The following is a 13701-nucleotide window of genomic DNA, read 5'->3' as shown; positions in this document are numbered from 1 at the left end:
CGTCAATTATGACAATACCCTCAGTCCAACCCAATGTAGATCCTCAATGAAACTGTCTTTCCTGAAATTCTACGTTATAGAAAGTTGATGTCTAAAACAAATAGCCACATTGGTAAATGCAACTGGTTTACACCAGCGACAGAGAAAGATGTACCTAGAGTCATCTACATCTGAGAAATGTTGATTCACAATTGTGTGCCACACAATCTAGTAGTTTCGTCATTTACTCTGCTTATGTTCTAACTAACACTGATGGCGTCCATAGAACTTCCATCACTTCTGGTCATTTCTGTTTTCACATCCCAGCTTTGTTCAGCAAATGGCACAATTCTGAAATTCTTTTTCTCAGGGTCCAAGATGTGAAATGGAATGACCAGCTTGTGAAACCAAGAACAGCCTCCCAAATATTAACACATTTGTGTGTGAACACACTCTCTGATGTCCTACTGGCAGAGATCTCCTGGCTGGAAGCTGGTGTATCACCATGTGGTCACTGTCTTCCCTGGACATTGCTGCACACAAAGTAACAGCTCTGAGTCCTTGAGCTGTCCTAGGCTGGTCTCTGGTTGACCATCCCCATTCTGCACACACTGGCTTTCTCCACACACTACACAATTCAATTGATTGGGTTTCAGTTTACTAATTTGCAATCATTTTCAAGACTGACTCCCTGAGATTACACCTGGGTCACCTTGGGTGATGCTGTGGGAGACCACAGCCTCTTCAGTTATAGACTCACAGCTCTTGTGCTGTATTCATACACAGCAGGTCCAGCCACTGCATGGTGAATTTACCAGAAGCCCTATTTTGGAGTATTTCAGACTTCAGAGTTATCTCATTATTCCACCCAGAATTTGACAGTTGAAGGGAATTTCATTACACTGGCATGGTATTTCTTTCTTGGTATTAGCCCATTTATTTCATATATATATTTATTTATAATTCTCATAAACATAAATTTAATATATAAACCAATGTTGCCTCTTCTAATTAAAGACTTTGTAATATTACAGAAAATAATAATATTAATAACCACGTGCATTTTTCAAAACTGACTACATGCCACGTGTGATAGATATGAAGATTATTTGCTAACTCAGCTAGCAATCTCCAGAAATAACAACCCCACCTTTCTCTATTTTTAAAAATAAAATCAGAACCTGAAGCTCCAAGAAGCTGAATGATTTAGAGTCTCTAATTAACAGATGACAAATGTGGGATATAATTATACTGTTCCATAATAAAAATTTAGTTAGGGATTCATTAGGGTTAGCATCCAGACTACGACAGTGCTACCAGCCAAAAAATTAACAAAAACTGTATGTGCTGAGTACATGATCAGCTCACAATATCAGTGCTGTAGATGTGCAAAGGAGGAGAATTAGCTCTCTCTCTCTGTGCATCATGACAATTCTGTACTTTTCTTCACACAGTCATTGGGATTGTCTGAAGTATAGCTGTGTGCTTTTTCATGGGCCGTGGAAGCAGAACAAGAGAAATGGCATTGGGAAGGAGAAGAGGAAGAGACTGCCACATCCGATCTGACCTGAGCCTCACCTCAGCAAGGCCTCCTCTTCACTCACTCACTCTTTGAACACCGAGAGCACAGTGGCCTCACAGAGGGCAGGCATACCTCTCTCCACCAGAAAGGGCCGACTTGACGCTGAGGCCAGATATACATGAGAATCCAGTGACTAACAGCTCCCCAAACTACTTAACCACTTAGAATTTTTGCCCACTGGAAGAAAGTTCCAAAACAAAGCAAAAAGTAGATTGAGCAACATTAGCAAATAAAATGTTCTGATGAGGTAGGCTGACAGAGCCCTAGGTCTTGCCTCCCTCCACCTGTCCAGAACTGGAGCTACAAGTGCCTACAACATGCCTGGATTTTTTTTTTTTTTTTTAGGTTTTGTACCTGGCTTTTTCCTTGGATACTGGGGATCAAGCTGAGGTTTCATGCTTGTGTGGGGAATACTATTGTCTGAGTTACCTCTCTGGAACTAAAAACTAATTTTGAAAGAAATTAGAAAATTAATTCACAACAAAAATGCATACGGAAAAAAGAGATTTCTTCTGATAATATCAGAGGAGAACAATGTAGTCAACAGCAGTTAAGTCTGAATTGGATTTAATCCACCAAAGAACAAAGTTAAACATCTGTCCAAGAGGAGTCATTAGTCATCATTCATGACTGCAGTATCATACCATAATTAAGCTCTACATAGTATGTTAAGGCTCCAGGGTTCAATATGATAAGAAAGGAAAAAAGAAAACAGAAGAATCCCCTAAAAGTATACTGATATTTAAAAATGAGAACGGCGGACTCCCCTTTCCAGATGGCACCCTGACAGGAACACTGATTTACAAAAGGTGCACCAAGGGCAAACGCAGTGACTAGAACTAGGAACCCCCAACTCCTCTGCACTCTCGGTGAGGAAGGAAGTGGGGGGAAGCTCTCTGTGAGGGGAGCTTCACTTGTATTGGTCCTGGTATTTGGATAAGAAAACTTACAATTCAGGCTAAGGGCTGTCCCCAGGAGGCCCCGGTTGCAGTGTCTCCCCACCTTCAACATGTGACACAATCATGCTTCCCTCCCTCTCTGATGGTAACTTTCTCCTCTCTGAAAAGCCTAATACTCCCCTACACCACGTTCAGGACCATGCTGTTCCCTGAGTTTTCTTGCACACCCTCGGGGGTCTAGCAAACTGCTTCAGAAAACTTTGCCTTGTGGTCTGGGGAGCTAGATGATTCGTAGGTGAAAATGCTAATCACCAACACATGAGGGTTTGAGCTTAGATCCCTCAAAAACGACATGCCTGTATTAGTCTGTAACCCTAGCAGTCCAGAGGACCGGAGGATCCATGGAGTCATTGGTCAGCCAGTTTCCAGTTTAGTAAAAGACCCTGGGTCAAGAAATGAAAGAGACGAAGAACAACAGGAGACACTCAACTTCATCCTTTGTTCTTCACACAAACACACATGAAAACACCCACCCATGCTCATAATTATGTGTGGAAATTTACATACACACACACACACACACACACACACACACACATACACACACACAAAACCTTGTGTATATATAAAAAAGCAAGGATCCACAAATGAGAGAAAAAGTGTATTTTCTTTATTCTGTGATTTGCTTATTATGATTAATATGATTATTCTAATTGCACTTAATTTCATACAAAAAATAACACAAAAAACTAACTTCATTTATTTACTACTGAAAACCTTTATGCTTGTATACCATATTTTCCTCATTCAATTCTCTGTTGTTGGACATCAAGATTGATTTACTTATATCTTTATTCCCCCTCACTTTACTATTTAGATTTTGACCGTTACGGAAACCCTTGAATAATCACTTTCATAGGACACTATATCCCTTCTCTCCATAGGTTCTTTATTCACAGACTCAAACCACTATAGAGAGAAAATACTTAAAATAAACTTGTGTTTGTACTAGGCAATGGCAAGCCTGTCAATGTTCTCTAAACAACATGGTAAAACTAAAGTCTATTAGCTTTATATGAGGCAATACAATGATCTGATGATGATTGACAGAAGGGCTGTACATATTCCTTGTAAATGTTATGCCACTTTATATGAAAGATCAGAATATCTGGGCATTTTAGTATGAGTAGTAGACCAGGAACCAAACACCAACAGATACGTGGGCTGAGTGTACCCCTGACTGATTTATCTAGTTTTGGCTTCCTTTAATTTTAAGCAAAATGGTTCTTCTAGAAATGCTAATTGAGTAATATTTTTATTCCCATGTATCTCCATCTTATTTTCAGCTCTTTCTCCCTTTCATCAAACATATGATACCCACTCAATTTCCTAGTTTACTTGATCTCATTGGAACATATGACACTAAGAGCTAAGTCACCAAGGTCTATTGTAATAGAGAAAAGAAGAATCAGTCACAAGCAGTGGAAGGGTTTGCCTAAGGCTCCTTGGGAAGCCTTACTTAGCAAGAAGGAAGATGGATGCTCTCCATGTGATTTCAGAGATTCTCTGAAACCTCTCTGGAATCCTCACTGCTGAGGATTTGGTGAAGTTAAGAGAATCCTTTAACTCAGCTGGAATAGCAGTTCTGTCACTGAGTCACATGACATTCACTATGCCATCACCATCAGAACCTCAAGGATAAGTTTTCTGGGATGTGAATATTATGTATGGTTCATGAAGCACATCTCAGAACTTTTAACTGACATCTCTGTCTAGCATGTATAATGGATTAAACTGTTCCACCAACCCAATTTTGCTTTATGATTGACTTTATCCAATAGCAGAAATTGGGAGAATTTTAGTTCTTGAAGAACTAAAGTTCTTGAAGATTCTAACATTCACACAGAGCACTGGGGATACTAGTGGAAATATAAGGACCTGAAACAAAACTATTTAAATATGTGGAAAGTCAGCTCAGATCTGTTAGCCATGCATGTAGGGAAGGTCTTTTGGATTCTTTTTGGCTTTGTACTTTCCTTTATTCAGTAGACAGTAGAATTATGTAGAGAAGTGGCAGATGCATTTTCAGATTCTACCAGATCTTATGGCTAACACTGATACAATATTTTGTGCTGATAAAACTAGCTCACTGGTATTTCTATAAGAAGTTCAGTGATCTGGGGCTTATTCCATAGCTGATGAGGAAACTGCTCGTAGCACAAGTATAGCGAAACTGAGGCAGGCAATAAGTACCAGGTGTAGTGGCATAAGTTCACAGCTCTAGAGTTGGGGAGTCAGAGACAGGAAGATCCTTTGCACTTTCAGGTTGACTAGCCTAGTTTACTTGACACCCTCCTCCTGGTTCTAGTAAGAGACAAAGTCTCAAGATAAAGATAGACAGCTCCTGAAGAATGTCACTTGAAATTGACCTCTAGTCTTTACACACACACACACACACACACACACACACACACACACACACCAGACACATTCCATCATCTGATATTTTCTTGTTCCATTCCTTCACTTCCTATAACAACACCACCAACGTGTTTATACAGTGATTTTGATACGCTTTCGTATTTCTCAGTCTGCATGCACAAAAGTTCTCTCCTTTTCATATGACACTAGTGTAGTTGTTCCACCTTAGCTACTTCTTTTCTTTGAAATCCAGCTCCCCAGAATTCTTGACCCTGTTTCTACACCCAAGCTTCTTAACCCTGCTATCAAATGTATCATATTGATACACTCATGACTAAGGAGCACTTTCCACACTTTCCTATGGATGCTTCAGAGACAAAGAATATATGACCTGGCTTTTCTCTGCTTTTTTCTTGGCTGGTTGGCACAGAGTGGTATTCAGTCAATTCACTTAACATGAACAACACCACATGCAGTAAAACATACACTGTGATATTGGGAGGATAATAAGATGGTCCTTGGAGTGAATATTTTCTGAGCTCCATAGCCATGGCAACTAATTGAGCAGAACAATACAGAGGTAGGAAGTCTATTATGGAGTTGTAGATACTCTCCAGTAGAAGGAGAGGTGGGTGGGTCAAGTACTCTCACCTGGGATTCCAGATATTACTCCTTCCTGTCTTACCCCATCTGAAAGTTATCTTGGAAGATACTGGAATATATAGGATGTGGAAGGCCAGCTGAAGGGGAGCCTCCAGGATGCAGTTTCCATGAGGTTATCATTCATGATTGGGTGGGTCTTTGAGGTGACACAGATGTTTGGATGCCAGTCATATTTCAATAAGTAATCCCTCACAGTGCTGTATAAGGAAGTTCAGTAAACTCATTGATTTGCTTAGTAAAACTTGGATGGAATTGGCTCTTGGATCTGTCACTAGAACCCTAGCTCAAATAACAAGATATTTATGACATCACCCTAGGAAAGTTAACTCAATGAAATCTTGTAATAACGTGTTCTCCAAAATGTTCACCAAAAAATACAAGTTGTTCTCAAGTCACCAGTGAAACTTGAAAGAGTGTACTCCAGATTTTAACCTCTTCTTCATCAAAAGGATGCGAACTTCTAGACCTCTTCGCCCTTAGACTTTGTAATTGATTGTTCAGCATGGATTCTCATGGTAAAGAAAGCATCCTAACAGGAAATTTCAGTACCTTTCCTTTGACTCCTAGTAGGTTGGTTATGGGGGTTTGAATGAGAACATCCCCATAGGCTCAGATATTTTAATACTTGGTTCCCAGTTGCTTGTGCTCTTTGAGGAGGTTTAGGAGATGTAGACTTGTTGGAGGCAGTATGTCACTGGTGGCAAGATTTTAGGTTTTGAAGTTTCACATCATTTCTATTTTGCTCATCCAGCTCCCTGCTTGCAGTTTAAGTTGTAAGCTTTCAGCTCTGTGCTTCAGTCACCAAGCCCGCCTGCCACCATGCTTTTCTACCATGACGATGATGCACATGTATCCCTCTAGAACTCTAGGTCTGAATAAACTCCTCATTCTCTAACCTACCTTGGGTATTTCATCACAACATTAGAGAGCAAAGTAAGACAGTTTTTGAGCAAGACCTGTATCTAAAAACTCTGATAACCCTAAGAGAAGTTGCTTATTCCATAAAGAAATAAAAGGAGTTATGATATATGTATTAATCTATATGGTGCTAAAAGGTCTCACAAGTGCTGAGAAAATGACTCAATTAGTCAACTGAGTGCTGCACAAGCATGAAAACCTGGGTTTGATATCCAGAACACAGGTAAAATTAAACTTAGGATGGCAATACATGATTATAATCCTTCTCCTCTGTAGAAGCAGAGACAGGCAGATCCCTAAGGATCACTGGCCAGCTGGCCTAGCTAGATAAAGGAGCTTCAGGTCAAACCAAGGTGGATAGCACTTGAAGAACAGCACTGAATGTTGACTTCAGTCCTAAACATACTCATGCATACATGTGCATGTGCATCTGCACACATACAAGTGTGCTGGCACAAGAGCAGTGGGGAAAAGGCCTTTTGGTAAGTCCCTGTAGGGCAGCACAGGTAATGAAGGTAAATCAGCTCATAAATGATGCAGAGGTCAGTGAACTAATAATCAGGTCAGCAGAGAGGGAGGCTGGGATGGGAGTGGATGGCATGATCTGTGGAATGTTCTAGAGAAAGTGCAGGAGTGCTTCACCTTCAGTGAGTGAGGTGCAGCTGGTATCCCCAGTGCAATGCTAATGTGCAGCATTGGTTGAGGTGCAATCAACTAAGTGCTGACAATTGTACTGTGAGAAAGGGCACACGTGCAGTGTGCCTCCAGGAAAAACACACCAAAGAAGGAACACTCCATTTCCAATGGCAGTTTCCACCTTGCATTTTCTCCCTGTGTCAGCTTCTCTAGTTGTACAGTATAAAGTGGAGGCATTTTATTCTGAGCCTATAAATCTTCAAATACTGTCTAATACCAGATACAGTGAAGGGACTTAGGACTCAAACTCATGAGTAAATCTGACTGAGCGCCTGGGATTAGAGGATTTTAGTTGGCTTCTTTTTATTTTGGTTTGTTTTGTAACACAACTGCCAAAAGAAAAAGAAAAGAAAAACTTCACACAACTCCCCTAAACCTGAAGATGATGCTTAATCTGATTGCTCCTCTTGATTGTTAATAGGATCTAGAGTCACATGAAACAAACTTCTGGGCATGTTTGTGAGGGAGTGTCTAGACTGGTTTACTTGAAGTGGGAAGGCCTATGCTAAATGTGGGCAGTGCCATTTTCTAGACCAAAGTCCCAGACTGAGTAAAAGGGAGAAAGTGAGCTGAGCCTCAGTATTCATCGTTCTCTGCTTCCTGACTGTGAACACAATGTCACCAGCTGCCTCAAGCTCAGGCCACAATGACTTCCTGTCATGATTGATTACATCCTTAGACTATGAGCCAAAATAGGACCTTCTTCCTGAAATTTCTTTTTTATGTATAAAGAAAAGCAATTAATATATCCCTCTCCAAAGATGTTCTGAATTTGTTTCCCTGAAACTTTCATCAAATGTCTACTGCATCAGGACCAGATAGATTGTAGGCTGGTGGTTCATAGAGATATGTTCTCCATCCAGGACACGAAGTGTGTAGGTCTCTATAATGCTGTAATAAAATTCACTGCAAAGTAAAGAGGTAGACCAAAGGAGAAAGAGGTTGACATCTGACCTTCAGCCAACTTTATCTGACATTTTCCACATGAAGAATTTGCAGTGGTGGAGGAATCTAAAGGAATTCACCACTGTACCCAAGCAGCTCTATGATATTCTGAACTCATGGTCTATATATTACAGAAGCAGATGCAGACAATGTTTATTCTTTTTCTGAGATTATTTGTGTACCTGAGTGTGTGTGTGTGTGTGTGTGTGTACGTGTGTGTGTGTGTGTGTGTGTGTGTGTGTGTGTGTGTGTGTACAGGAGTACATGTACATTTGCACATGTATATATGGAGGCCAGAGGACAAATTTGGCTGCCATTCCCCAGGTACTGCCTATCTATTTCATTTAGTTAGTTATTTGTTTCTTTTTTGGATGGTCTCTTATCTGGAATCACCCCAACATGCTCCAAGGACATACCTGCCCCCACCTTGCGAGTGCTGTGAATTTAAGACCATGCCACCATGCCCAGATGTTTAAATAACTTAGTTATGAGGGGGCTGGGAATTTAATTCAGGACGCCTTGCTTGTGTGGCAGACAATTTACTGAATGAACCAGATCCTCAACCATAGCTTACTGGTCTAAAACAAGGTTTTGATTAGATCTCAAATTTCACTGGACTGGTCCTTACCAGTAACAATTTCAATAGTGAAAGATAATACATTATGCAAAGGGAACTGTAACTGGTCTGAGAGAACCACCACAGGAATCTTCAGTGATAACTGAGAAGCATTTGATGAGGAGAGAGAGAAATACTACAAACGTTAAAAATCAAGGACTGCCTGTAATTCAGCCCGGACTCAAAAGTGGACATGCTGTATGCACATTTTCATAACTGTAAAGTGAAAACCGAACAGCTTGCTGGAGGTTGGAGATGATGTAGACCTAATAAACTTGAGAACTTAGACATCACCTCGCATGACTGAGCTGGTGTAGGAGAGCACTAGACATGCGGTGTTTAATGGACGTGGGTTTGAATTTGACAGAGGTGCATAACATTAGACAGTCATTTAACTCTTCTGTACCTGACAGTTGTCAACCTCAAGGCACACATTCTTATGGAATATCATGATTATTGTGAGAATTATATGATCACTAAGTCAAAATCTATAAGTAAAATAAAAACTTTAATTTGATGTTGAAGGTCACTTTAACAATGGTGGAAAATTCACTAAAACATCATTGAAAGAAAGAGAAACCATCGATATAATTAAACATCCTTCTCTCCAGGCCCTTCCCTAACATGTGTGTATTTCAAAACTAACTCAAGATCTGGGGAGATGGTTTGGTGGTAAAGTGCTGGCCTTAAAGTGGGAGGAACTGAATTGATCCCCAGAACCCACATTTAAAGGCCTGGTATGGTGATAAGGGCTTGTAATCCCAGAACTAGGAGGCAGAGGCAGAGACAGGCATTTCCTGCCAACTAAGACTACTTGGCTAGTTCTGGGCCAGTGAGAGATACTTTCAAAGACTCAAGGTGGGTGGTAACAGTGGAAGTTGTTTTCTGGATTCCACACACAGGCAGAAACACATGCATAGACACACATGCAAGAGCATCTACACACACACACACACACACACACACACACACACACACACAAACACACACATGCACACATGGAGGGTGAAGAGAAAAAGAAAAACTAAATAGCAAATTACAAATTACATTGCATTCCTTGCTTAGAGTGGAAAGTTCTGAATACAAAATGTTGTCACAAACCTTAGTGTTAGTCCTGAATACAAAGGCAGGCTTTTACATTTTTATTTTTATTTTTTGTATATGAGTGTCTTGTTCTCATGCATGTGTGCCATGTGTGTGCAGAGCTCACAGAGGCCAGAAGCAAGCATCAAATCATTTGGAATTAAATATAGTTGTCAGCCAACATATGGGTGCTGGGACACAAATCCAGGTCCTTTGGAGGAGCAGCAATTGCTCTTAATTGCTGAGCCATCTCTAAGGCCCCAGGCCTTTTTTTTCCTTTAATGCAGTCCTAATTCTCATTGCTTTTGTTATCCGCATCCTTCTCTCTTAGCGGCAATTCTGTGTATCAGACATCGCCCACTGCTGTAGGAAACCTAAAACTTTCCTTACCATTCATCTGTGTCTGCATCACAATTGCAAAAGTGGCGAATGTCCAGGCAGCTCTCCTCTAGGCCACACCCACACTGCTGGACTCCAGGAACAGAACCTCCCCAGTAAGGGTGCCTTTCATTGGATCTCCCAATCCACCAGGTGAATGGGGCTCCATCTGAAAGACAAGATGTTTCGTAAGTCAGGATTACGAGCTGAAAGAGTACAGAGGAGCTCACGGTGGGGTGTGTGTATGTGTGTGTGTGTGTGTGTGTGTGTGTGTGTGTACATGTATGGTCTCCCTTACCCCCTGATTTTTACTTTATGGCTCCCATTTTCTCTTCTCTCCTTTATCTCTCTCATTTCTCTGTGTGTTTTAATATATACACTTATGCACACAGTTATGAATGTATAAAGGTATTTTTATTAAAAGAACATAGTTAAACACAGGTGAATGACAGCATTAAGAGTCAGGGAAATAAACTCAAATCGATAACAAACTAGACAATATTACAACTGAGTTGGTTATATCAGCTTAAAAACATTTAAAACTGTACTTATTTTCAAGATAACAATGCAAAATTTACAGTTTAGATAGTGCATAATAGAAAGATTTGACATAGCTTTAGGCAAAATCAAGGGAAATTTTCAGCATACAAAACCCCTTCCTTAGGAAAAAAGTTTTTAAAAAGTCACTTTAAGTGGGTCAGTGCCACATGTGTTTTCAGTGACTGATCATAGCTGAGTGCTATTGCACCAACTGTCAGTGGAATTAAAAAGAAAACTGAACTTTTACAAGCACTGCCTCAAAGGAATAGCATATTGGGATACTTTTTGAATGCCAAGATAGTCTACTTCAATATACAGATGAATTCACATATCCATCATGAAAAAGAAAAAAAAAAGCTCCAATGGAGTCAAAACTAGAAACATTAGCTGTATATTCTCGTTCAGCTCTTGTGTGTCATTTTCCTACATCTGTTCCGCAGCATCACCTTGATCACCCAACATTACTCTCTCGGTCTTCTTTCTAAATTTTGAATCAGCTTTTAAGCAAACCACACACACATACACACACACACACACACACACACACACACACACACACACACACCTCCATATATATGTGGATAGAATGATTTCCCTTTGAAACTGCCCAGGCCAACACACCACAGTAAGAACCAAGATCAGCCAGTCCTGTGTCTTTTTGGTATTTATCCTAGAGGGTAGAAATTAAGGTGAAACAGAACATAAGCACATGTGAGAGGGATCCTGATCCACTGAGTCATTTCAACAATAGGAGAAGCAAAATAACCTCATGCTCTGACTAAGAGAAGTCATAAACTTTCAAGTTCCTGGACTTAAGGGAAAAGAGCCTGTGAAGACCACACCCTGGAGATCCTCAGTGAATTATGATTCACTGAGGAGAAAACAAAACAAAACAAAACCATCAAAATCAAACAAACAAAATAAGAAAACCCGAGCTCGGGGTCCTGATTTCATTATTATCTTGGTGTTGTCTTTAATGATTGTGAATACCACAGTAGCTTGTAGCTACCATTCAGAAAATGATAGTGTGTCCTAAACAAGAGCAGGCACAGATATGGAGGCCCTAGACAGCATCAGCTGAAGGCACCAAACCTAACTTCCATTGGCTGTCTTCCTTTTGCTTGGCAAATGCTGGATTCTTAAAATTTAAAACAACAAAAATTACAGGCTCTTTTACTCATTTCCAAGTTGTAAAATTTTACTCCTGAGGCTGGGGATGTTGTTCAATGGGCACAGAGTGCTCTGCTTTCCTAGAGTGCAAGAAGCCATCCTGAGTGAGGTAATCCAGACCCAAAAAGACAGACACAGTATATACTCACTCATAACTGGATAAAAATGATAACCAGACTATAATCAACAGCCCCAGAGAAGCTAGGTAACAAGGAAGATCCCAAGAGAGATCACCTAGGAAGGGAAAATAGATGAAATGTCCTGGGTAAACTGGGGACCAGGGAGGGGGAGATAGAGGGGAGGAGAAGGGGGATGGGAACAGGAGGAATCTGGATGGCCAAGCTGGGGGAGGGACAGAAGGGGAGAGCAATGAAGGAGATCTTTTGATAGAGGGGTCATTATGGGGTAAGGGAGAAACCTGGTGCCAGGGAAATACCAGGAATTCACAAGGATGACTCCATCTAAGACTCCCAACAATAGTGGAGAGGGTGCCTGAACTGGCCTTCTCCTTTAATCAAATTGGTTATTAGCATAATTGTCATCATAGAACCTTCATCCAATAATTGATGGAAGAAAATTCAGAGATCCACAGCCAAGCACTGGTCTGAGCTCCAGGAGTCAAGTTGAAGAGAGGGAGGAGGGATTACATGAGCAAGGGGCCAAGGTCAAGATCATGATGGGGAAACCCACAGAGACAGATGACTCAGGTCCTGGAAGCTCATAGACTCTAGACCAACAGCTAAGGAGCCTGCATGGGACCGACCTAAGCCTTCTGCATGTAGGTGATAGGTGTGTAGCTTGGTCTGTTTGTGGGGCCCCTAGCAGTGTGACCAAGATGTATCCCTGGAGCATAAATTACCTTTTTGGAAGCTATTCCCTATGGTGGGATGCCTCGCTCAGCCTTGAAGCAAGGGGAAGGATCTTGGTCTTGTCTCAACTTGGTATGCCATGCTTTGTTGACTCCCATGGGAGGCCTTACCCTTTCTGAGAAGTAAGTGCATGGGGGTGAGGGTGGGGTAGAAAGAAGGTGGGGAGAGGGAACAGGATGAGAGGAGAGAGGGGAAACTATGGTTGGTATGTAAAATATATTTTAAAAAATTAGTTAAAAAAAAAAGAATGCAAGAAGCTGTGGGTTGGATTCCCAGCACCATACGCATAAAATAGGTGTAGTGGTGAAGGCCTGTAATCCCAGCACTAGGGATGTGGAGACAAGAGGATCAAAAGTTCAGCACTGTCTTCAGCTAGTTAAGTCAGATGACAGCCTGGGCTACAAGAGATACTTCACCAAAGCAAATCAAACAACAATTCTAAAGCAGTTGCAAATTTCAGTTTATGCACACTATTATAAGGGACTTTTACACAAGCAAGATTTTGTTGTACAGAAAAACTCTTGTTTTCATATCTATCACTATCTACATATACAAAGTGCCCACTTCCTCTGAATTGTCTACACATCTGACTTCTCCTGGAAGTCTTTGAAGCAAACAAGTATAAGGAAGACAATCAGAAGCCCAGTGCTATAGCTATGAGAAAAATGGGGGAAAGGTCTTTAGGAAAAGCACAGTATTTTGAGGTGTGGCTTCACCGAGGAGAGATGAAAATGTCCACCTTCACCACACCACCATATCTGAGTTAAATTCTACATGCCCTATAGTAAGTACTATCTTCCTGCTTAGAGTTCCTCATGTGGATGATTGCTAGTTCTCTTCTCTTAAGGCTTTCCCTAAATGACAAAAATATCTCCCTTGTTTCAAGTAAACTTCAGATAAATTGCCTTCCTCCTAAATTCTTGGCTACAAGCCACACCCAAG

The 13701-nt window shown here is 40.9% G+C and overlaps 1 protein-coding gene across 3 annotated transcripts in view; it reads right to left on the bottom strand.

Annotated features, from left to right (window-relative positions):
* LOC131925151 (contactin-associated protein like 5-1-like) overlaps positions 1–13701 on the bottom strand; it is an 898625-nt gene that overhangs the window by 157634 nt on the left and 727290 nt on the right. For 2 of the 3 annotated variants that reach the window (XM_059280428.1, XM_059280429.1), the window contains exon 14: positions 10193–10349. In XM_059280428.1, the coding sequence (XP_059136411.1) occupies positions 10193–10349 (157 nt within the window). The remainder of the gene's footprint in view (positions 1–10192; positions 10350–13701) is intronic. The other variant, XM_059280430.1, reaches the window with a different exon arrangement.

The sequence above is a fragment of the Peromyscus eremicus genome, chromosome 15 (assembly GCF_949786415.1).
Source record: "Peromyscus eremicus chromosome 15, PerEre_H2_v1, whole genome shotgun sequence".
Lineage (NCBI taxonomy): Eukaryota > Metazoa > Chordata > Mammalia > Rodentia > Cricetidae > Peromyscus > Peromyscus eremicus.
The sequence above is the reverse complement of the archived record's forward strand: the minus strand, read 5'-3'. Positions and strand labels throughout refer to the sequence as shown.